Here is a 23,458-nt window from a genome sequence, read left to right on the forward strand (position 1 = left end):
TACATTTTCTCACAACAAATTTTAACATCTAGATTGGCCAAATCAAGAAGTAAATGAAGTGCATGGATTTAAATAATCACAACTTCTTCCAACATTAAAGATCAATACTCTCCACAACTTCCATCCAAAACTTAATTACTTATCATCTTAAAAAGAAAGATAAAGAAAACTACTTAGAATCCATGGAGAAAACAAAACCACATTTTATTTTAAAAGAAGAAATCATTGTAAAACCAACAACAAGTCTTAATTTAAACCAAAAGTAGTCTAAAATGAAAAAATAAAAAATTATCTCAAGTCCTCCATGAAACTCTTGAAATTCCTTTGAATCTCTTCTCTTTTACAATCATTCAAAACAAAATAATAAAAAGGATAAAGCAAATAAAAAGTTGTTACTAAAAATCTCTCCGAACTAACTCCCAACAGAAGAACTTCCAAAACTTGCCTATATTTTCAAGACTCTTTTTTAAGTCCTCTTGTTTTCTCTTATAGTTTTTTAAGAGGTGCCTTGGGATCTCTTCAAAATATGTCTTGATTCGATGTATTTGCTGAAGAGATGCATCCTTTCATGATAATATTCATCCATGGTGGTTACAACCACCTATTAAGCCAATGGGTGCCTCAAAAACCTCTTCAAAATCCGTGAAAACCAATTTTACTTGTCTAGTAATTGCCACTGGCGCTTAAGCACGAGGTCTCGGTGCTTAGGCGCGACCTTCTCAGTTTAACCGGCGCTCAGGTGCCAAAACACATTTGCACAATTTTTCACCTTTTTGCTCCAAATTTGATTCTTTTTCACTCCTTTAAGCATTTTTTTCCATTCTTTACTTGTATCTATGGGAAAAACACAAAAATACCTTCCATTAAAGCGCAATATCTCAAAAATAGATATAAAAATATGTCTAAAAATACTATATATTTTAGGTGTATCAAAAGACATGTTCTTAAACGAGATATGATTGCTACGACGTAGGGAGAATCACATTTAATTTCATGGGAGAGTGTGTCATCCATTGATTTGGGTGCAAATAAATAGATAAATATACTTTTTTTGGTTGCAAAATTAAAGATTTTAAGGTGACAAATTAAAACCCCTAATTTGGTTCAGTTGATTGGAAACTAATGCAAAATAGTTAGCCCTCAAGGGAGGGAGTAGGGGGAGCTCTGGAGTGGCAGTCGGTATCCTCCTAGCCTAACCACGAAATCAGGGACCAAACTCTGGATTAATCAATGTTCTTTATAACACTCTGAAGAGGGTAAAGAATAGGATTGCTCTTGTTTATCACAAAACAGTTTTTATATATATTTTCAAATGATTTCAATTTCTTCATAAATCATATACTCATCGTAAAGGGGATGGATGCTTTCTTAAATTTGAACTTTCCATCATAGCAAAAAAAAATTTTTATTTTTGCAATTTTATTTTTGAAAAATTAGTATTTAGTTTAGTTTAATTTATGTAATCTTACATCTGCATTATAATTAGCATTCACCTGAGTAGTCAACTTTTAACTTTCACACTTTACTTTTATTTTTTATTTTTATTATAAAATAACTTTCATAATTTACTTTATGATTTTCCAAATTCCTTGTATGATCGATATCTAGGACTCCATTAGAGCCTTTTATTGCTTGAACGATACATATGCTTACATTGATATTTAGGAGAGATTTGCCAGTTTAAAAAGAGTTTTAAAGTATAAATTATATTTATAAAAAGAGTTTTGTTGGGATTATATTGCATATTTATTATAAATATGCCTGCATCAAGTTTTTAGCGTCATTAAGTGGTGTCAACTTCATAAATATTTGCATATACAAATCTTCGTGTCAGAGATTTTCTTCAAGGATTGTAAGAGGAGAGGGAAGGTGAGAGATTTCTTCTTCATTACACATAGAAGAGACAATTGAGAGTGCTTGTAGAGAGAGAAATGCTTGAAGAGAACCTCTAGGGATTTGCTTGGGAAGGATTGTGAGATAAGTTGTGTATTTTATTTATTTTGTTTTGCAAACTTGTTCTTATACATGAAATTCATGTTTTATGGTATCCTTCTCATGAATTATGAGTAGTCTTCTTTATCCTTCTCCTTACTTTGAGATATGGTTCTGTGAAGAATTGATTTTGTTTTATATGGTTTTAAATGTCAATAATTTGTGATGATTTGAACTCTGATCTTCATTTAGATTTGGCCAATTGATCTGTTAAAATGTGTGAGAAACATATGTTCCGAAAGGGCTATGATTTCTACAACATGGGGAGAATCACATTTGATTTCATGGGAGAGAATTCCATGGAGGATGTCTTCCATGGGATTGGGTGCAATTATATTAAGAAATATACTTTGTTGGATACAAAATTAGAGATTTTAAGGTGTCAATTAAAATCCCCAATTTGGTCCACTTGATTGAAAACTAATGCAAGATTGTTAGCCCTCAGGTGAGAGAGTAGTGGAAGCTCTGGAGTGGCAGTCGGTATTCTCTCAGCCTAACCGCGGAATTTGAGACCAAACTTTGGATTAGTCGATGTTAAAAAGGGTAAACAATAGGATTGCTCTTATTTGGCACAAAACAGTTTATATATATTTTTTCAAATGATTTTATTTTCTTCACAATAAATAAACTTATTGTAAAGGGGAATGATGTTTTCTTAAATTTAAATTTTCTGTGACAAAAACTTTGTTAGTTTTCAGAAGTTTACTTTTGAAAGTTTAGAATTTAGTTTAGTTAATTTTGCCTTTCAACTGCATTTTAATTAATATTTACTCTAGTATTTATTATTCAAATTTCACACTTTACTTTTTGTAGTTTTAAAAATTGTAGTATACATTATAATCTTAAGAATTTACTTATATGAATTTCCAACTTCCCTGTAGGATCGATATCTAGGACTCCATTAGAGCCCTTTATTAATTGAGTAATACGTATACTTGCATTTTTTTATAGGGTATTTGGCAATTTAAAGATTTTTAAAAGATAAAATTATTTTCACCGAAGTTATTTTTATTGGGATGAATTTGTGTATTTGTTATTTTACCTATCGTGTGTAATTTGTGATATTGAAAAATATTTACAAAATTAACATACTAAATCCACCTGCATCAATTTGGCACCGTTGTCGGGAAATAACGGAAAGTATTAGAAGTTATTTTAAAACTTATAGTATTTTTCTTTTTTTATGGAAACTAAAAAAAAGTTTTTGTAATTTAGTTTGAATATTTACTAATTTAAGTGTGTTTGATTATTTTAAATTACTTATTGTGTTTGTTTATGTGTAGCGTAAGATCATAGTATTTAGTTATAAGGACTTATTAGAAAATTTTAAAAATAATAAAAAGAGATAGATCATATTAGCAAAATGGCTTGCAATTTAACTAATGCTGGAAATGAAAATGAACATCATCAGAGACCTTTATGAGATTATGCTAATCCTATAGCAGATGAAATTCATTTGAGTAAACAAAACTCTGTTATAGCTGTCAATTCATTTGAGCTTAAACCTGCTATTATTCAAATGGTATAAAACAATCAGTTTGGCGGAACACCAATTGAAGATCCTAATTTATGTCTTACTAGTTTTTTAGAATTGTGTGCTACTTTTAAATATGATGGAGTGTCGAATGATGTCGTTAGAGTTGGATTTGGTTAAACTCATTAGCATTTGGATCTATTAGAACTTGGGAAGATTTATCACAAAATTTTTTACCTAAATATTTCTCACCTTCAAAAATTGCTAAACTTTGAAATGATATTACATCTTTTTCAAATTTTGAAGGAGAATCAATTTATAAAGCCTCGGAAAGATTTAAAGATCTCCTTAAGAAATGTCCACACCATGCATTACCAGATTGGTTAATAATTCAAACTTTTTATAATGGGTTAGTTGGATCTCTTAGATCAATAATTGATGATGTTGCTGGTAGATCAATAATTTTAAAACCATTCGATGAAGCATATTCTTTAATTGAAGAGATGACTATTAATAATTTTTAATGGCCCTCTGCAAGGGTAAATCCAAAAAGAGTAGCTAGTATTCATGACTCTGATGTAATATCTATGTTAGTTGCACAATTAGCTGTTATATCTAAGAAGATAGATCAATACGGAATGAATTTCTTTAAGAAGTTATTTTTGTATGGAATCAATATTAAAATTTTTCTCAGACATCACCTATGCTTGAGAAAAACTAATTGGGATAAATGATAGAATCTCAATCTTTTTATGAGACCTTAAATGTAATAAAAAGCATTCTAGTAATCCTTATGACAATTACTGTAATCCTGGTTGTAAGAATCATCCAAATTTTAGTTGGAGTAACAATAACTCTAATGCTACAAATCCGTAATGTGGAAACAAAACTGCAAGCCCATTGAGAAACTCTAACAATCAACGAAATCCAAATTATAAACCTTATTACCCTCTTGGTTTTAATAATTTGCAGAGTAAGGAGAAAAAGATGTTAATTGAAGAATTCATATTATAAATGGGGAGTCAATTACAAAGTCAAGGAGCTATAATTAGAAACATGAAAAATCAATTGGGATGTAGTGCTTCTTCACTTAGTAATAGACCTCCAAGAACGTTTCCTAGTAATGTTGAAGTAAATCCTAAAGATCAGAACAAAGAGCAAATTAAGGCTATTTAATTAAGAAGTGGAAAAGAACTGGACTAAGAAGATAACAAAGAGCAAATTAAGGCTACTCAAAAGAATTAGAAAATAGAGTTCAAAAATAAGTGGAAGTTGAAGTTGAAAAAGATGAGGTGAAAAATGAAAAATATGGTGAAGATTTTCATTTTGAGTCAGAATGTCTTATTAAACCAATGGAAATCACTGCAAAAAGACCACCACCTCCATTTCCTCAAAGATGGAAGTAGAAAAATAAGGATAACCAATTTTCAAAATTTTTATAAATATTGAGGAAATTAATGATAAACATTCCAATTGTTGAAGCTTTGGGAAAAATGTCATGTTATGTGAAGTTCATGAAGGTTATACTTAATAAGCAAAAGAAGTTTGTAGATAATGAGACGGTTGCATTCAGAGAAGAATTTAGAGCTAAAATTTAGAAAAGCTTTCTGAAAAACTTAAAGATCCTGGAAATTTTACAATTCCTTGTGCTACTAGAGAACAATTTTATGAAAAAGCTTTATGTGATTTAGGAGCCAGTATTAATCTTACGTCGTTATCAATTTTCAGAAGGTTGGGCTTAGGAGATATTTCAGCTACAATTATAACTCTACAGTTACCTTATCATTCAATTACCTATCCTAAAGGAGTTATAGAAGATGTTTTGGTAAAAGTCGATAATTTTAGCTTTCTTGCAGACTTCGTATTATATATGGAGGAAGATAAAGAAATTCCTATCATTTTAGGAAGACCATTCTTTGCTACTGAAAGAGTTTTGATAGATTTACATAAAAGAGAACTAACCATGAGAGTTAGTGATCAAAAGGTTATATTTAATATTGAAAAATCAATGAGATACCCTGCAAAAGAGCAAGAGATTGAATGCTTCAAAATGGATATTAATGAATATCAAAGCCATGAATATTTCAAAAAGACATTTGAAAGGGAATTTGAAAAGAAATATGTGGAATATCAAGATGAGGATAAAATTCAAGATGAATCAATAGAAGTGAGTAAAGAAGAATTGGATTATGTTTAGGAAAAAATTAAAATGTTAGATCCTACAAAAAGTAATAAGAATTTGATTTCATCTATGGAGAAACCTCCTGAACTAGAACTGAAAACACTTCCTACACATTTGAAGTATTCATTTCTAGGAGATTTATCTACATTACCTATTATAGTATCTTCAAAATTAACTAATATATAAGAACAACAGATGTTGGAAACTTTAAAAAGATATAAGAAAGCCTTTGAATGGAGATTAGCTGATATTAATGGAATCAGTCCTTCAATTTTTATGTATTGAACTTTATTGGAAGATCAACATGAACCAAGAGCTGATCCTCAAAAGAGATTAAATCATATGATGAAGGAAGTTATTAAGAAAGAAATTTTAAAATAGTTAGATGCTGGAATAAAATATCCTATTTTAGCAGTGCTTGGGTAAGTATAATTCATTGTGTTCCAAAAAAAGGAGTGACTATAATGACAAATGAGAATAATGAATTAATACCAATAAGATAAGCCACTGGATGGCGAATCTGCATAGATTATAGAAAGTTAAATTCTACCACCATGAAGTATCATTTTCTTTTACCTTTTTTGGACCAGATGTTGGATAGGCAAGTTGGGCATAATTATTTTTGTTTACTAGATGGATATACCGATTATAATCAAATAACTATTGCTCTAGAGGATGAAGACAAAACAAAATTTACTAGTCCTGAAAGAACTTTTGCTTTTCGATAAATGCCCTTTGGATTATGTAATGCACCTAAAACATTTTAAAGATGTATAATGTCAATTTTCAATGATTTAATTGAAAAATGGGTTGAAATATTTATGGACAATTTTTCTATATTTAGAAGTTCTTTTAAAATATGTCTAAATCATTTAGAGAAAGTTCTTGAATGATGTGAAAAAACTAATCTCATATTGAACTGGGAAAAATGTCAATTTCTGGTTGCAGGAGGAATCGTGCTTGGGCATAAAATTTAAAAAAATGGCATGGAAGTAGATCCTGCAAAAGTACAGATTATATTAAACCTACCTCCACCTAGTACAGTAAGAGGAGTTAGGAGCTTTTTAGGACATTCTAGATAACATGCTGTATTTTACAGGCGATATATTAAATATTTTTTAAAAAATACAAAGCCTTTATACCAACTTCTGGAAAAAGATACAAAATTTGATTTTAACCAAGATTGCGTTATAGCCTTTGAAAATTTAATGGAAAAATTGATCATTGCTCCTATAGTTGTTCCACTTGATTGGGAGAAAACTTTTGAATTAATATGTGATGCTAGTAATTATGCAATTGAAGTTGTTTTAGAGCAGAGATATGATAAGATTTTTAAAGTGATATACTATGTGAGTAAGTCTCTTAATGATGCTCTGATTAACTATACCACCACTGAAAGAGAGTTATTAGCCATTGTTTATGCTTTTGATAAGTTTAGGTCTTTAGTTCATACCTGACTGGAGCTGAATGTGTTGTGCACACTGACCATTCAGCTATTAAATATTTGATTCAAAAGAAGGATGCAAAACAAAACCAAGATTAATTAGATGGGTACTTCTGATGAAAGAGTTTGATTTTGTAGTAGTCGATAGGAAAGCGACTGATAATCAAATTGCTAATAATCTATCTAGACTAGAACAAGAAGAAATACTTTACATGGAAAAAGAAATTAATGAATCTTTTCCTGACAAACAAATTTATGTTTTAAAAGGATGAGAAATACCTTGGTATGCTTATACTATAAATTATATTGTTAGTGGTATTTTACCATATGGATTAACAAAACATTAGGAAAATAAATTCATTCATGATGCAAAATCTTGGGATGAACCCTATTTATATAAACAATGCAAAGATTTAGTAATGATACAAAGTGTGCTTTACAAAGAAATTCAGGAAATTATCGAAGAATGTCATGATTCTAAATTTGAAGGTCATTTTGGGAATGATAGAACTATTCATAAAATCTTGCAATTTGGATTATTTTGGCCAACTCTATTTAGAGATGTTAATATATATATATAAGAACATGTGATCGGTTTAAGAGAGTAGGTAATATTTCAAAAAGAAATGAAATGCCTCTAAGTTTTCATTTGGAATCTGAAATTTTTTATGCATGGGGATTAGATTTTATGGGACTATTTATACCTTCATTCATATATATATATATATATATATATATATATATATGAAAAGAGATGGCGGCTGGTTTCTCCTGTGCTCTGCTAGGGTTTCTGTGAAATGGATGATTGCTGCCAAGGTTAGAGAGTTGTTTATGGTTTTCTCTGGATATTCTCTACTACTCTAGTGTTCTTGGAGTGTCTCACTTTCTCTCTTGGTTTTCCTAAGCTTTCTCCTCTTCCCAGGCTTTTGGTGTTTCAAATTTTACTATTCCATTAATTTGTGGCCTCTTTTGGAAGCTTCTATTGTGGAGCTTTGTTTTGCTGTCCTCTGTTGTTGGTATCTATACTTGGTATGCTTTAAAGTGCTGCATTTATTCCTCTTGAATTTACTGGCATTTTTGGTTTCCTGGGTGGTTGAAGGTTTTACTCTCCTCATCCTTTAGACTATTGTCTCTTATCTTTTACTGTTCTCGAGCTCCCTGATGGCTGATCCAAATGCATTGGATTTGATAATAAATATTCAGTGGTCTAAAGCCACTTTTGCAGACATTGTGGGAAAGGGTTTTGAAACTATTAAAAATTATGATGACTTAGTCTTTCCTCAAGCTTACCATGAGGGTGTTGACCCCTTATTTAAACCTATAGTAAGGAAAGGGGGGAAAATGGCTATCTTTTACTCTGATGAAGACATTCATGGAATTACTGACAGCTGCAAGTTCACTCTTATAAGGAAATTTCAATTGGGTCATCCCAAGATGGAATATATTAGGAAATTCTTTGACAGTCTGAAATTTAATGGGTCTTGGAGAGTAGGTTTATCAGATGGCAGACATATTCTATTAAACCTATCCAGAGATGATGACTATGCTAGGTTTTTTTCCAAACAGTCCATACTTATATAGGGGACTGTCATGAAGCTACTTAAGTGGGCACCAGATTTTGATCCAAGCAAAGAACTACCTATTGTTCCCATATGGTTTAAATTGCCCGATCTTAAACTACACTTCTTTAATCATAAAGTATTGTTTAATATTGGTTTGGCTTTAGGGAGACTTGTCAAGCTTGATGTGACCACATTTAATCTTTCTAAACCATTAGTTTCAAGGATCTTGATTAAAAGGGACATTACTCTACCTGTTGTGGAGGAGATTTGGCTTGGTACTGAACATAATGGATATTGGCAAAAGATTATTGTTGAACAAAAACCCTTCTATTGCCACCATTGTAAAATGTTTGGACATACTGACAATAGGTGTTTCAGACTCCATCCCAACATGAGGAAAAGATAGGAGGTCCCAGGGGAAAAGGAAGATGGAGGGAATGTTGTGGAGAATGCTCCACATGGTGAACAGTATGGAGATATTGAACCATCTAGAGGTGTTGAGGCTGTAGTTTCAGATTGCACCCCACATGTTGTGAGGGAGGGGTTGGAAACCACTATTTGTGCTCCTATGTTTGGTGATCAGGGTTTGGTTGGACAACACGCTCTTTCTATTGTTGGGAGAACAATTAGAACTACTGAAATCTCTATGGATAGGGCTTAACCTCTTGTTGAGACTGTGCTCAATGACGTGGTTATTACTAATCAGGAGATGGTCACCCAACCTGTTTTGGAGGGATCTCAAGAAAATGTTGGAGAAGCCCATTGGGGAGGTTCTTTGGATGATAACTTAATAAAACAGATGAATGTGGCTTTAGAAGAGGATGGAAAATCCAGAAATCTAGAAAGAAAAAGAATACTGTGTAGGAGTTAAAGAATTTGGTCTTCAATCCTTCCACAGTTGGGGAGGTCACTACACATCAATCTCCTATTGGGGTCAGAACTAGAAGGAGGGGGAAATCCACTTCCTTTGGATGATGAAATTTCTTTCTTAGAATGTTAGGGCATTGGCTCATCCTAAATCCCTTAATGGAATTCTTTCTCTTAATAGAATGCATAAATTTTGGATTATTTCTATTATGGAACCCTTGGTTTCAAAAAAATTTCAGAGAATTACCAAAAAATTTTGTGGTTTTCAGTTTTTCACTAATATGAGTAATAAAATTTGGTTATTCTATAGAATGAGATTAATTGTTCTGTAATCAGGGACAACGAGCAATTTCTTCATTTGAAATTTTGTTTAGGGGAGTCTAGTGGTTTGGCCGCTTTTGTTTATGCAGGGTGCTCAACAGTGGCTAGACAATATTTGTGGAGTCATTTAGTGGATATCAACAGTAATCTGAGCTCCTTTTGGCTAATGGGGGGAGATTTTAACCATGTGGCATCTCCTAATGAAAAGAAAGGGGGTAGAATGAATGCTTGATTTGAATCTAATCAACTACTTCAATGAAAATATTCAGAGCACATGTATGTTTGATTTGGGGTTCCTTGGACCCAAATATACTTGAAGAGGAGGACATGTATGGGAAAGACTAGATAGAATTCTAGTTAATGATGCTTGGCTAAAAGAGTTCCTTCACACTTCTGCACAACAACTGACAATGAGTGGGTCTGACAATAGACCTCTCTTGATTACGATTGCTGCCTCCCCTACTAAGAGCAGGTCTTTTTTCAGGTATCTGAATAAGTGGTCTCTACACAGTGATTTTCTCAACCAAGTTTCATTGGCTTGGAAGGATTGCAACCATCAGAATCCTTGGATCAAGCTCTGGATGTTACATAAGAAGATGGGTAAACAGCTGTCACAATGGAATTGGAGTGTTTTTGGGGATGTTAATGCTAGGGTCAAGGAAGTTGAAGATTATGTGATAAAGTGGGAGCATTTGCTAGAATTGAATCAGGAGGTTAGTGTTGAACTTTTTAGATCTAATAAAGATTTAAATGGAGACCATCTCAATGCAGAAGGAATTCTATGCCTAGAAAGCTGCCAAGGTTAAATTTTGCGAGGGGGACAGAAACTCCAATTTTTTCCATGCTTGTATTAATTATAGGAGAAGTTGTAATACTATTCATAAGATTCTTGATCATACTGGTACTTGGATTGATAATGTTGATGGGATTACTTCTAGTGTTGTGAACTATTTTATGGAGCTTTATAATTAGCCTGAGTTGGATAGGCTGCCTATTCAGCAAGATGTTTTTGGTAAGTAAGTGGAATACACAAAAAATTTGGATCTTACTGTTGTTCCTGATGAGAAGGAGATTTGGGAGTCATTATCTTTAATTGACAATTCCAAAGTGGCTGGCCCTGATGGATTTACAGCTGATTTCTACAAGAAAGCATGGCATATTGTTAAGAAAGAGGTTATTGTGGCTATACAAAGCTTCTTTTGGGGTATTGATCTTCCTAAATATTTTACTTCTTCAACTATTACCTTGATTCCAAAGGATAAAGTCAAGTTTAAATGGGAACATTTTAGACCTATCATCTTGACTTCAGTACTTTCCAAAGTCATTAGTAAGATTATTGTGTGTAGATTACAACCCCACCTTCAACAGCTTATCAGTGTGAATCAAACTGCATTTGTTCAAGGGAGAAGTATAGTGGATAATGTCTTACTAGCCCAAGAGCTGGTTTTGGACCTGGATAGATAGTGCAGAGGGGGAAATACTATCTTCAAATCAGACATCAAGAAGGCCTATGATACTATTAGTTGGGGTTTTATTGAGGATGTTCTCACTGCTAGAGGATTCACTCCTTTCATCTCTCTTATTGGTAGATGGCTATCAAATAATTATCAATCTGTTTTTATCAATGGGAGCTCCCATGGTTTCTTCAGTGCTTCTAGAGGTATCAAGCAAGGTGACCCACTATCTCCATTAATTTTTTATTCTAGCTTTTGATTACTTATCTAGATTGCTAAATGCTAAATGAGGTAGTTGTTAAGGTAGTTGTTAAGGCACCACACTCTCTATATAGCCACAGGTCCAACTTGATTATTAATCACCTTGCGTTTGCTGATGATATCATTATTTTCTCTAAAGAAACAAAGCCTGCTATTAAATCTATTCTCAAATGTTTAGATTAGTTTCAAAGGAGCTCTGGTATGATCTTGAATACCCAGAAATGTGTGATTATGTTCAGTCACAAAATCAAACCTGATTTCAAACACTGGATTTCTGAAACTACTAGTTTTAGTGTCAGCAAACTTCCTCTAAAATATATGGGTGCTATCCTAATAAAAGGCAGAACTAAACAAATACAATTTGATCATATTGTGGAGAAAATCCAGAATAAACTATAAAGCTGGGTGCATTATTATCTGTCTAATTCGGGTAGAGTAACATTACTGAAGTTTTTTCTTTCCACTCTTCCTACTTATTTGTCACAGATGGCAGTGATGAAGAATTCTATACAAAAGATCTTGGATAGGATCTTTAATCGTTTCTTGTGGTATGGGCAAAGGAAACAAGTGCATTGGACCAGTTGGAATAAGGTTTGCAAGGCCACAAAGGCTGGTGGCCTGGGTTTCAAAAGTTTCTCTCATCTTATACATATTAATTTATGTAAACTTTGCATAAAATTCAGAGCTCAATCTTCTCTCTGGGTTGTCTTTATGATGGGAAAGTATTGTAAACACAGCCATCCAACTCAGGTTCAAAGGAAATTTGGAGATTTTACTATGTGGGCAAAGATGTTCAAGGTAAGGACTGAGGCTGAAAGTTTATTCATTTGGGAAGTGGGGGAAGGTAAACTTAACTTTTGGTTGGAAAATTGGACTTTGGATGGGAGATTTGATCATTGTATCTCCAGTGCTGATGAGAATCCAATTCAAGTGGCAGATCTTTGAGTGCATGGGGACTGGAATCATGAAGCTCTGCAAACACTGTGTGACTCTTCTCAACTATCTAAGAAAATTTTTATTGATCCATCCAAAAAGGATAGAGTAGTGGTTAAAAAAGGCCATTCACAATCTTTGAATGCATTCATTAAGGAGACATGCTTCCCTCATCAAGTTGTGGAATGGGGTCTAGGGTGTGGAGTAAATTTCTCTCACCATCTATGTCTTTGTTTTGCTGGAGACTATTTCGTAAACACCTTCCCACTGATGACATACTGAAATTGAAAGGATTAAGGGGTCCCTCTTGGTGTCTTTTTTGCAAGATGGAGGAGGAATCTTTGAACCACCTGTTCTTTAAATGTTCCTTTTTGCAGCAGATTTAGGAGGTTATTTTGAATCAGGCTAATCTTCCAATTCAGAATCTGTCCTGGGGAGAATTCTTTCAGTGCTGGAAAGATTGGCTGATTGGTAAGATATTTGTGGTGCCTTGCTAGTGGCTTGGTTTGTGCGGATGGCAAGGAATAAGATGAAATTTGAGTAAGCCTCTTTTGGGGTTAAGAAAGTGGCTCAAAATTTCATTCCTTATGTATAGAAAATCTATAAACAAAAGAACTTTCTAGAGATACTTTATCATGGTGATTTAGGTACCTCCATTCCTGTTAAGCCCATTCTGGTGGGATGGCATCCCCCATTAAATGGTTGTGTCAAAGTCAATATAGATAGCAGCTTCTTATGTCCCCATGTTGGCATGAGAGGTGTTTTCAGGGACTATAGAGGTGTTCGTTTGCTATATTTTCAGTCACCTACCTTTGCTAGTGACCCTCTGGAAGCTGAAACTTTGGTAATCTATTGGGCCATTCTTCTTCCCAAAATTGTTGGTATGTTGCAACTATGGGTGGAATTAAACTCAAGCACTTTTATTAGTATTGTGAAGGGCTCTGAAGACATCCCTTGGCATCTGGTCTATCTGTAGAATGGAATTCAGCAATTGGGTCAGGGCCTACAGATCACTTATTCTCACATCCACAGGGAAGGAAACAGACCTACTAATTGGTAAGCTAGAGTGGGGTTTCACACTGATCATACCCTTATTAGTAAATCTGTCTCCCCGCCCTCTACTGAAGTTACTCATGGAAGGGTATCTATTATCCCTTCCTTTTGTTAGATAATCTTTTCATAGGCTTCACTTTGATGGGCCCACCCTATTGTTTAATTAGGGGCCCCACTTTTTGGCTTGTAACTCTGTTGTCTTTTTAATCTAATGAAATTGTGTTAACCTCGCTTTTAGTTGAGGTTTAGTTTTTTCTCTTTAGTAGCCTAAGGCCTATCCATATGACTTTCTTATTGACTAATCTTAGAAAACTAGAAAAGGACCATTAGAAACTCTACACTCCTCTTTACTCAACTTGAAGTTCAACATATTAGTCCTAACCTCTAGCACATAGTAGGTGGGGTCATTATGGGGGAACTCAAGATGAGTCACCCTTAGGACTACTTGACCTTAGGGTTGACCCTGGGTGTTGGTCTAGGGCTTAAGATACATATTTGCACTCACAATCACTCACAATCCTAAACTTAAACTTCTAGACTTTAGAACCTTGATACTTTTGGGAGACTCGTGTAGGTGGTCCCCTAAACCCGCTAGCCTTAGGCTAGGTTTTAGCTAAGACCACTACATAGAGGACCCAAAATGGGGTTTCCATTGGTCCATGGCTTATTGATGGTGGTTGGCACTCCAACTCTACCAAGATACCCAACCTATGCTTTTGCCCCAAAATACCCCCAAATTACCTAGATACCCTTGGGACCCCAAATTTGGCCATAATTTCAAAATTTACCCAAAATACCCAAGTTGGTTCAAAAATCATTTCAAACACCTTAAAAGCACCCAAACAACCCAAAATCACCAAAATTGGCCAAATTACCAAAATGCTTCCTCCTTAGCCCAAGATTCCAAAAATTCCAAAAAAATCCCAAAAATTCCCAAAACCTCCCAAATATTCCTAATTTCATTTTTATCTATCACATGACCCAATTTGTCCAATTTGACCAACTTTGATCAAAACCCCCAAATTGCCCTCTAAAGGCAAATATTTTCCCCAAATCACTCCAATTTTTATCAAATTGGTCTCAATTTACCCTAATTTCAATTCTAAACTCAAATCCACTCTTGATGTGACCAATCTAGATCAAATCCAAGCTCAATTAGTCCATCATTTGAACCCAATTTTGATTTATATCAAACCCCCAATTTTGGCTCCATGACTTGGTTCCACCAAATTGAACCCATAGCCCTCTCAATTGGCCATAGTTTGTGTTGAAAAAACATTCATAACATCCCCATACATCAAATTTGATCTTCAATTAGACCTTTTTGAGGCCTCAATTTCATTTAATTTCAACCTTTGTCCAAAAAGCCCCAAATTTGCCCCAAATTGGCCATGTCTCAAAATCTCACCAAATTGATGGTCTTAGCCCCAAAATTTCCACTCTATCTCTTCATGAAAAATATTCACAACATCTCCCTTGATAACATGTACCTTGATTATTTGAACCATTCAATTTGGACTTAGCCCAAGGCTAGCCCAACATGCCCAAATTAACCAAATTTCAAAAATCCCTCCAATTGAACTCAAAACCACCTCAACCCTTCACCAAAAATCTTCATAAAAATCATCTACACAATGTTGAGCCGGAAAAGGCTTTTTTTGCTCTATTTGCAGTAACTTTTGCATCATTCTAGCAAAAGTTTGATTAGCAATTTGTATATAATATATGATTCATCCCATATCATGCATTTAATAGTTTAATCAATTGATGTTAGTTGTAAAACATTATAGGCTATAATAATGTTTTAAAAACTGGATGGATCGGACAAGCCTTTCCAACCATGAATCGGTACTCAACCCTCAGGTTCAAAACCAGATACAAAAATCAACTAGAGTCATCAAAAACTCACGGGTCAACCAACAAGCAAATAATGAACCAAATGAGGGAGCGATTTAGTTTTAATAATTACTGATTTTTAGGGTTTAGGGGATGGGGATATACAAGCCGAAAAGGCTTTTTTTGCTCTATTGCAGTAACTTTTGCATCATTCTAGCAAAAGTTTGGAGAGCAATGGAGAGCAATTTGTATATAATATATGATTCATCCCATATCATGCATCTAATAGTTTATGTTTAGTCAATTGATGTAAGTTGTAAAACATTATAGGCTATAATAATTTTTTAAAAACTGCATAGATCGGACAAGCCTTTCCAACCATGAACTGGTACTCAACCCTCAGGTCGAAAACCAGTTCTACAAAAATCAGCTAGAGTCAACGAAAACCAGTTCTACAAAAATCAGGGGTCAACCAACAAGCCAATAATGAACCAAATGAGAGAGCGATTTAGTTTTAATAATTACTGATTTTTAGGGTTCAGGGTTTGTGGGGGGCGGCGGGGGATATACAAGCCAAAAAGGCTTTTTTTGCTCTATTTGCAATAATTTTTGCATGATCCTACCATAAGGTGAGCAATTTGCATATAATATATCATGCACCTAATAATTTAATCAATTGATGTTAGTTGTAAAACATTATATGCTATAATAATGTTTTAAAAATCGAATGAATCAGACTAGCCTTTCCAACCATGAACCGGTACTTAACCCTTATGTCCAAAACCAGCTCTACAAAAATCAGCTAGTCAATAAAAACTCACGAGTCAACCAACAAGCCAATAATGAACCAAATGAGAAAGCGGGTCAGTTTTAATAAAACTTATTTTGGCATTCTTATTTTGTTTTGAAATATTAGAGAAAAAAACATACTTGAAAATTAAGGAAATGGTTAAAATATCATATCCTATTATTATAATTTAAATTCATATTCAAAATTTTTAAAACTTCAATATTCTAAATTAAAAATGAAGCTTACTAAATAATAAAAATATTATCATTCTGTCTTCTAACTTAAACTAAAATAACTGATATTTTTATTACAAATTTAATTTTAGCTCCAGTTGAAAGTTCCAACAGAAACTTAAATATTTATTTCTTCCGGCTTAATTTATGATCTGAAGGAAACTGAAAACATTTACATGTGTGGTCAAAATATTTGAGTAATATGTTATTTAGCCTGACTAAAACTGGCTGTAACTGGAGAAATTATTGCATACGGACACCGCGTGCATCTCTACATGTGGTGTCCAATCCTGGCAGTTGATCAGGATATATTTCAATTTTAAAAAAAAAAAATTAGGTGGGGCCCACTGAAATACATCACGACCATAGACCACCTGATTTACGGTCAGGATCGGACATCGCATGCAGAATGTCCATCCGTATGCAATAATTTTTCCTGTAACTGACGACAGTGGAATGTATAATTTAATAATCAAAAGATCCCCTTACATTACACGTAACTGAAAAAGAAGAAAAAATTACACAATCAATATGTGGCCACATTAAAAAGGAATCGGGTCAAATCATACAATTTTCAGTAGAATATAGAGCCCCACATGCACACTCCAATAATACAAGCAGTTCAGATTTGGTTCAGATTCAGGAGAAAATTGAGTTCAGATAAGCAGTTCAGGTTTGGTTCAGATTTAGCAGAAAATAGAGTCCAGATCTGCACACTCCAAAAATACAGCATTATATTAAAAAAAATATGAAAAAAACTATTCTTTCGTGCGATCCTGCCCAAAAACCCCTCGTATCGAAAAAAAACCACCATAATACCAACAACAATACTGAAGATACTTTAGTGATATTCTGACAGTATTTTTGATATTCTGGAGATGATATTATGGTGGTATTCTTATAATATTCCGGTGATATTATAAAGATATTTTGGTAATATTGTGGTGGTATTTTGATGATATTCTAGTGACATACTAGTAGTATTATGCCAGTATATCTTAATACCACTAAAATACCTCTAAAATACCGCAATAATATCACTACAATATCACCACAATACCATAAAATCATCATAATAACACCAGAATATCACAATAATATCACAAGAATACTTATCATAAGAATACCGCCAAAATACTATCGGTATTGTTGGTATTATGATGGTTTTTTTATTCGATGCAACGGACCGTCTTCAAGCCAGTTCATGTGAAAAAAAAAAATTTCATGAAATATGAAATTAATACAAATATTCAGAACCCACCACTTCAAAAAAAATTTCATGAAATATGAAATTAATACCACCAAAATATGACAGATACTTTGTAAAATTTCATGTTTTTTAATTCGCAAAATCAGATCCCACCACTTTATAAATTGCGTTGTATAATTGGATCCGCACATCTAGACTCCAGACGCAATATTTTCTCTAAATTCAATTAGTTCTAAATAAATATGCAGAACATGAATTTAAACAAATTAATAAGGTAAATAAGTTGAATAATCTTGCTAGTTGTATACGCCTCAATAAATATGCCACACTTGATTGTACAAAAATCGATAGAAGCGTTCTTAAATAAGAAAGACAAATTACAATAGATAAGCTACTAAAAACACGACAAGCATTTATAGAACAGTTTGTCGACACAATAAGAGGGTCATAAGCAAGATAAAGAATAATAATAATAATAATAATACCAAGTTTATTATTGCTTTGGCTTTTTCATTTATAAGCCGTCCTACAAAAATCATTTTCAAGTATTACTGATTGGCAAGGCAAGCCAACTTGAGTATGCCATCTCAATTCGATGACATCAGTTCGCTTCACCCACAGAATCAGTGCAAGAAAATTCGGCAAATTTGACACTCCCAACTGACGCCTGATTAGCTGCACGATTGCTTCCATAGTTCTTTCGATTGGATTCTCTTGCTATTCTTGAACCAAACTGGAAAATTTGAGCTTAAAATGATAAAGTTGATGTCCATTTTCACACAAATTTCACAACGACGCTCCAAGAAGAATATGTCAAAAACTCAAGGTAATTTATGTACAAAAAACGATAGACAATACATTGATAACATGAGAGGAAAAAAATAGTAAAGATTTGACCAAAAAAGTTAAAACAATAGTAACTCATAGACGGTTGCAAACGGAAAACATAACATTGTTTAAAACATATTATATAGCACCCAAGGGAGATCAAAGTTCGGGATATGGCTAATGATGAAGATGATTTGCATGCAAGTGACCGTATATTTAACATTCAATTCGACAAAAGGATAAAAATATGAATAAACTGCATCGTCAGAAAATAATTCTCATCAGGGAAAGGACATAGATTTTGTAGTGCACTTGAGAAGAATAGTACCTGAATGGCTCTTTTTGGCCTAGCAGCTGCCGCTTCTAGGCAAGGTAGTCGAGCCACCTTTAAAAAACAAAAAAGTGAAACTGTCAGAATCTACAAAAAGAACATAACTAAAAAGTCATTTCCATCTCTAAGGAATGGCACTGTCACCCATCCATTGGGCAAAATAAGAAAACCAAAGCACTATATGATTGTATCAGAGAAGACGTTTTAATTTTACAAAGTTATCAACCATATGATTGCTTAAAAGGTGTGAACTTTTACATATAGATGCCGAGTGTTGAGATAAATTTGTTGGCCAAGTGGATGATGTAAATGATACTGTTAGGAATTGGCACAATTTTATATAAAAATTAGGACGAACATATATTTTATTGCAAGAAAATGAACATTCAACACAAATATCAAGATAACCACAATTCGAGGGGTAGGCGACCCCTCCAAATTCCTACAAGTCGAGAGGTAGGAAATCTCTCCCAAGATAGCCCTATGACTCAACGATAATCTCATGCATAACCCTAACCCCAACCCTAAACATATTAGCCCTATCAAAACCATAAGATTAAATTGCCCTTAGGCTAATGAAAGATAAATTTTCCCTTAATTGTCAATTTAAATTTACTCCCCTCACAAAAAAGAACTCGTTGTCCTCAAAGTGGAAAAAAATGATGGTGCTCCTCCACCACAACTTCCTCTACTTCTTCATCCCCTACCTATTCATTACAAACTGTGAGAACCTGTAATGTTCAATTTTGCAACGGTGTTCTGGGGTACATTTCTCATAACACCAAAAACATAACCCATGGTCTGCTTCTCTTGGATCTCTCTCTCTCTGTAAAGCGTTAGAGTATCGTCCGCGTTTGTGACCCATGATTCTTATCGTGTAAAACTTCTCCCTCTGGAATTCCACTATTTGCACTATTGGTGTCATCATAGTTGTCACAATTCGGTATGGTGCTCCATTTATGTTGCTCCTATTAGCAAGTGTCATTGCATTATGATCCTCAACCAACTACGCTAATTCCATAGTTTATCTCATGTCTTGTGGTCTCAACGGACGAGGTATTGCACGTATGTCGGGCTTCAGAACCTTCATAAAATTTTCTGCAATACTGCTTCAGAAATCACCCTTAACAGTCCCGATAATAGCTCGAATTTCCTATACTCCATAGCAATCACTTCCTGAGTCAATACAAAGAATTGCTCATGTAGGTCTCCTTCCCGAATGACTTGGAAACATTCCAACAAGTAAACCTTGAATTCTTCCCAGGTTCAGATTGGTTGAATTTGTTCTTTCCATTGGTACCATGTTAGAGCCTTTCTTTTTAAACACAGAGCTATAACCATCCATTTTTCTTCCTTTATCAACTTATTAACATCAAAGTATCTCTCCACGTGGTAGACCAAATCGCAAGCATCCTCTTATTTAAATAAGCATCCTCTTATTTAAAGATTGGCATCTTCAACTTCCTTATACGTAAGTTCCTTGCCAATTTAAACAAAGTTCGGGCCACCCATAAAGCAAGGGTTGGGTTCCCTTCCTTAACCCATATTGATTTCTCTTCTTCCATAAGGCTCATTCACGTAGTAATTAACTCACCCTCCCTCATAGACTTTTGAATCTCCTTTTGCCCGAAAAGCTATTCTGATAAAATCCAATGACGCCGTCAGAAACAACCCTTAGTTGGGGTCCCACTCACCGTTATTTCCTATTTTGGGTTGAAATCCTTCAAATTAATCTTCTATAGCGTTGAATTAAATGTCGACCCATTTGTCCTGTTGATGCTCATTCCAGTCGTCTGGATGTGGCATTATCCCAACTAAGCGTTGCAGTTCAAGCAAGCTTCTAATTCCTTAGCTCAATACCACTGCAGTCGAAGGATGGTTGTTGTTAGACTCTACGATCTTCTCAATCATTTCTTCTAGGGATGTGATCCACCCCTACAACCTTCCCTCTATTGCCAAGAAATGCTTATCTATTCCAAATCTGATTTGACTAATCTCTTCCAATTTTTTTTTCCAAATCATCTAGTTTCGTGGCTATCATTACTCCTTGTACGATTTCATAACTTTTTTAATTTGAAATCGCAAGGTTCAAAATTTTTGTACGCGGTTTCGACACGAGACTTTGGAAGCCGAGAACTGGTTGCCAGCCTCTCTCAAATTTGAATTCAAAATCGCAGCAAATCCTAATCACGCGAGCGGTGAGAACTACTTTACATCGCGATCCTGATCGTTGTTCTCAATCACGAATGGCACAGAACTCCTGTACGTCGCAATTTATTCACTTCGTTGAACATTTTTGTAGCCCTAAATCCCGTCGTTGGCTTCCCAACCAGGAAAAAATCACAACTATGAGTTTGTGCACAATCCCGATCATTTGCACTGTACGTCGTGATGTCCCCGTTGATTCGCAGAAAGCTCTAATCACGACTGAATTGTGCCTTCTCCACAAAATAGCATACCACAATCCTGTCATTACCTTCTTCACAAAGAAGAGAGTTTCAAGTATCTGTAAGCCGGGATTCCGTCATTGCCTTCTCTGTCAAATCAAGTACCACGAACTCGTTGGTTTCTTCTCTGTGAAGAAAGAAGAGTTTTGGGTCTTTAGTATAAGTCTAGATCCCATCGTTACCTCCTCCGCAAGCTTTAATGGTGACTGTATAACGATCCCGTGTCTTGCACTATGCTGAGATATCGTCGGCTGCTTCTTGCTTCTCCTATTAATTATTTTTCAGAAATCTTGCTCTGATACCAAATTGTTATGATTAGGCACAATTTCACATAGAAAGTAGGGTAAACATATATTTTATTGCAAGAACCTCAACATTTAGCACAAATACCAATATAAGCACCTACGATGCAAGTAGGGGTGTAAACGAGCCGAACACGAATAAGCCCAGACTCAGCTCGTGTTCAGTTTGTTTATATTTCGTACACAAAAAGTGCGTTCGTGTTCGACTAATTTGCTTAGCGAGCCGAACACGAGCTACTTACGAATAAATAGTCGTTTTGACAACACTAATCACGTAGTCATAAGATGTTAAGAGTTGGGGCAATATTTAAAAATTATTGTTTATATTAAAACATCATTTAAATCTAATTTAATATTCTTTCTTCTGCTTTTAACTGATTACAAATCTTTGCAGCCTTGTAGTCAATTAATTTTTTAAAAAATACTACTTATCAATTAATTAATTAACTAATTATATATAATATATATATATATATATATATATTATTTCGAGTCAAAACGAGCTGAACACGAACGAACAAATCTATAGTCGTGTTCGCTCTTTAACTTAGCAAACGAGCCGAACGCGAGCTTCTTAACGAGCCGAACACAAGTTGTTCGCCAACAACGAGCCGTTTTGGCAGCCCTAGATGCAAGAGACAGGCGATCTCTCCAAATTCATATAATTCGAGAGGCATGAAATCTCTATCAAGCCCTAACCCTAATCCTAAGACTCAAATCAATGATCTCATGTATAACATTAACCCAAAACATATAAGCTCTATTTATACTAAACCATAGTAAATGACAAAATACAAAATTGTATGTAGGCTAATAAATGACAAACTTACCCTTAGGTGCCAATCTAACAGATACCTAATTTAGTAATACTAAAGTTTCATGAGTAAATACCTCTCTCAAAATCTTCTTGTCACCTTTTCCCCCTGGTTCATCCAGCTTAGCAATGTCCCATAAAGGGATTTCCAGTAAGGTTTGAATAACTTCCTCATCCAGAAAAGGAAATCTAGCCTGCAAGTTTCATATGAGCGCTAGTAAACCCTTGAAATATTTGGTGTAAAGTTGATTTAAGTAATACCTCCTTTCCATGATCAGATATCAATCTGTCATCTCGGCCCATATTTCTTTTCCAGATTCTCTGCATATCCAATCTCATTTCTTCATGAAGTGCACGCCATCTAACAAAAGTTACACATTAAAAATAGAAGAAAAAAAAATAATAGTAATTCAATGAGCTTGAAACGAACAACTTTCATTATAATGGAAAAAGATTATGAACAAATAGACATAACTTACAGGCAATTTCTTCTAGCAAGTACTATTTTGGATAACAGGATTTGGAATTATTGTTTAATTATGTCAAAAATTCTATGCTACATATAAGATTACTAGAATAGTAGATGCGAATGAGAACTCATCACTTGGGTATGTTTTTGATATAATATGTATAGAGCCAAAAAAGTAATTAAAGGTATTATTAAAAATGTAAAGAAATTATACAAGCCATATACAAGCATCATTAAGTGATGAAATGCTCAACTTCGTCAAGGTATTCACTCAACTGCAGCATTTTTGAATATGCACTTTTAGTATGATCATGAAAAATTTTGTCAGAAACCCAAAGTGATGCATGATTTTGGTTAAATTTATTGGTAATAAGGATACATGTGACAAGACTACATTTGCAATGAATGAGGTTAGACTTTACCGAGAAAATTTTGATTGTTTTGGAAAGCCAATTGCTCTATCTATGAAAAAAAAAATAAAATCAGGTAAGGTTTCACATATCAATAATGAAACTTATTTCTAAACTTGCAATGAATTAAATCTTTTTTTTTTGCGTTTTTTAATTAATCATTATTAATATTATGCAGATGAATGGTGGAGAATATTCGATTCTAGTGCTCAAAATTTATACAAGTTGATTATTCATATTCTTAC

General features: G+C 34.0%; 1 protein-coding gene across 3 annotated transcripts in view; it reads right to left on the minus strand.

The window, feature by feature from the left end:
• Positions 1-18,019: 18,019 nt before the first annotated feature.
• Positions 18,020-23,458, minus strand: part of LOC110038839 (asparagine synthetase domain-containing protein 1) — a 49,605-nt gene continuing 44,166 nt past the window's right edge. For all 3 annotated transcript variants that reach the window (XM_020743754.1, XM_020743755.1, XM_020743753.1), the window contains 4 exons: positions 22,596-22,695; positions 22,412-22,528; positions 18,769-18,825; positions 18,020-18,345 (listed from right to left, as the gene is read on the minus strand). In XM_020743754.1, the coding sequence (XP_020599413.1) occupies positions 18,214-18,345; positions 18,769-18,825; positions 22,412-22,528; positions 22,596-22,695 (406 nt within the window). In that variant the 3' untranslated portion in view covers positions 18,020-18,213. The remainder of the gene's footprint in view (positions 18,346-18,768; positions 18,826-22,411; positions 22,529-22,595; positions 22,696-23,458) is intronic.

The sequence above is a fragment of the Phalaenopsis equestris genome, unplaced genomic scaffold (genome assembly GCF_001263595.1).
Source record: "Phalaenopsis equestris unplaced genomic scaffold, ASM126359v1 Scaffold234103, whole genome shotgun sequence".
NCBI classification, from domain to species: domain Eukaryota; kingdom Viridiplantae; phylum Streptophyta; class Magnoliopsida; order Asparagales; family Orchidaceae; genus Phalaenopsis; species Phalaenopsis equestris.